At 54.1% G+C, this 1,557-nt stretch overlaps 1 protein-coding gene across 1 annotated transcript; it reads left to right on the top strand.

Moving 5' to 3' along the window:
* Positions 1-425: 425 nt before the first annotated feature.
* On the top strand, positions 426-1,338 carry VTN49DRAFT_7257 (uncharacterized protein; the record flags this gene model as incomplete). Its single annotated transcript, XM_069415506.1, has 2 exons — positions 426-1,258; positions 1,311-1,338. 2 exons carry the CDS (start codon positions 426-428, stop codon positions 1,336-1,338), a joined length of 861 nt encoding a protein of 286 aa, XP_069264683.1.
* Between the last annotated feature and the right edge of the window lie 219 nt (positions 1,339-1,557).

Genomic DNA, 1,557 nt, shown 5'->3' with positions numbered 1-1,557 from the left:
GGGCCTGAAAAGCGATGTTCCTTTTGCAACAAGACGGGTCACACGGAGGATCGTTGCTTCAGCAAGAAACGGTTGGAGAAAAGACCCCGCACTGACAACCAGCAGCCAAAAAACTAGGCGGCCCAACGTCTGGGACCGCGAAGGCGTTGGGATTGAAGGCAAGGCGGTCTTGTAAGACGAAGTCTCTGGTGACGACACTGGCCGTCGAGACGCCCCGCCACGGCAAGCAACAAATCAAGGCGCTGATTGACTCCGGTGCTGAAGCCCATTTTATCAACCTCGCGTGGGCGGAGAAATTTTTGGGCGACGTGACAGGAAGATCCCAGAGAATTGAAGCCATTGATGGGCAAACGGTTCGCTCTCATGGCCAACATGTCGTCCGTGCATCACTGGAAGACCATAAGGGCGAGTCGCAGAACTTCTTGATGCCCTTTGAGGCCGTACGTGTGAAGGGCTACGACGCAATCATTGGATTCCCGTGGCTGCTGGCCGTGAACCCAGACATCCACTGGAATACTGGCCAATGGTTCTACCGCGAGCCAGCCCGAGAGCCTGAAGTCCGCCTGATCACGGCACAGAAGGCGGCAAGGGCAATCGAGAGAGGCAACGCGGCCTTTATTGTGTACCCGGAATTCCTGCACACAGAGAACGAAACGATCCGCGTGGCTGCATTAGCCAGCAAGGACGTCACGCTCCCCGAGGAACTGGAGGAATTTGCCGATGTCTTCTCCGAAGAGGAGGCGAGCATTCTTCCAAGTAGTTCCGAATATGACCATACAATCGACCTAATTCCGGGAAAAGAGCCGCCTTATCGCCCTCTACATCGGCAGAGCCTGAAAGAACAAGAAGTGCTACGCGAGTACCTGCAAACAGCTCTGAAGAAAGGCTACATTCGTGAATCCAAAAGCCCAGCAGGTGCACCGGTCCTGTTTGTGCCAAAGAAAGACGGTACCCTGCGCCTGTGTGTCGACTATCGCGGACTGAATGCCATCACGGTCAAGAACCGCTACCCGCTGCCGCTAATCAGTGAGACCCTTGACCGGCTAGCAGGAGCGAAGATCTTCACTCAGCTGGATCTCCGTGATGCATACCACCGAATTCGCATCCGACAGGGCGACGAATGGAAGACAGCCTTCCGTACTCGCTATGGTCACTACGAATATCTGGTGATGCCATTTGGACTCGTGAACGCACCGGCCACCTTCCAATCGTACATCAACCGCGCACTTGCCGGCTTGCTAGATACGTGCTGTGTTGCGTACTTGGATGATATCGTCATCTACTCCAATTCGGTCGAAGAGCACAAGCAGCATGTACGCCAAGTCTTGGAGCGACTGAGACAATGGCGCTTGTACTGCAAGTTGAGCAAATGTGCCTTCAGTGTCGACACCATCTCCTTCTTGGGCTACGTCATCTCGCCAGAAGGCATATCCATGGAGGAAGATCGGGTGGCGACGATCAAGGATTGGCCAGAACCTCAAAGCGTCAAGGATATTCAGTCCTTCATTGGATTTGCGAATTTCTACCGGCGATTCATCCAAGGGTTTTCCGCCATTA

The sequence above is a fragment of the Thermomyces lanuginosus genome, assembly GCF_041956635.1.
Source record: "Thermomyces lanuginosus strain ATCC 200065 unplaced genomic scaffold VTN49scaffold_46, whole genome shotgun sequence".
Taxonomy (NCBI): Eukaryota; Fungi; Ascomycota; class Eurotiomycetes; order Eurotiales; family Trichocomaceae; genus Thermomyces; species Thermomyces lanuginosus.
Note: the sequence above shows the minus strand (reverse complement) of the source record. Positions and strands in the feature narration are given on the sequence as shown.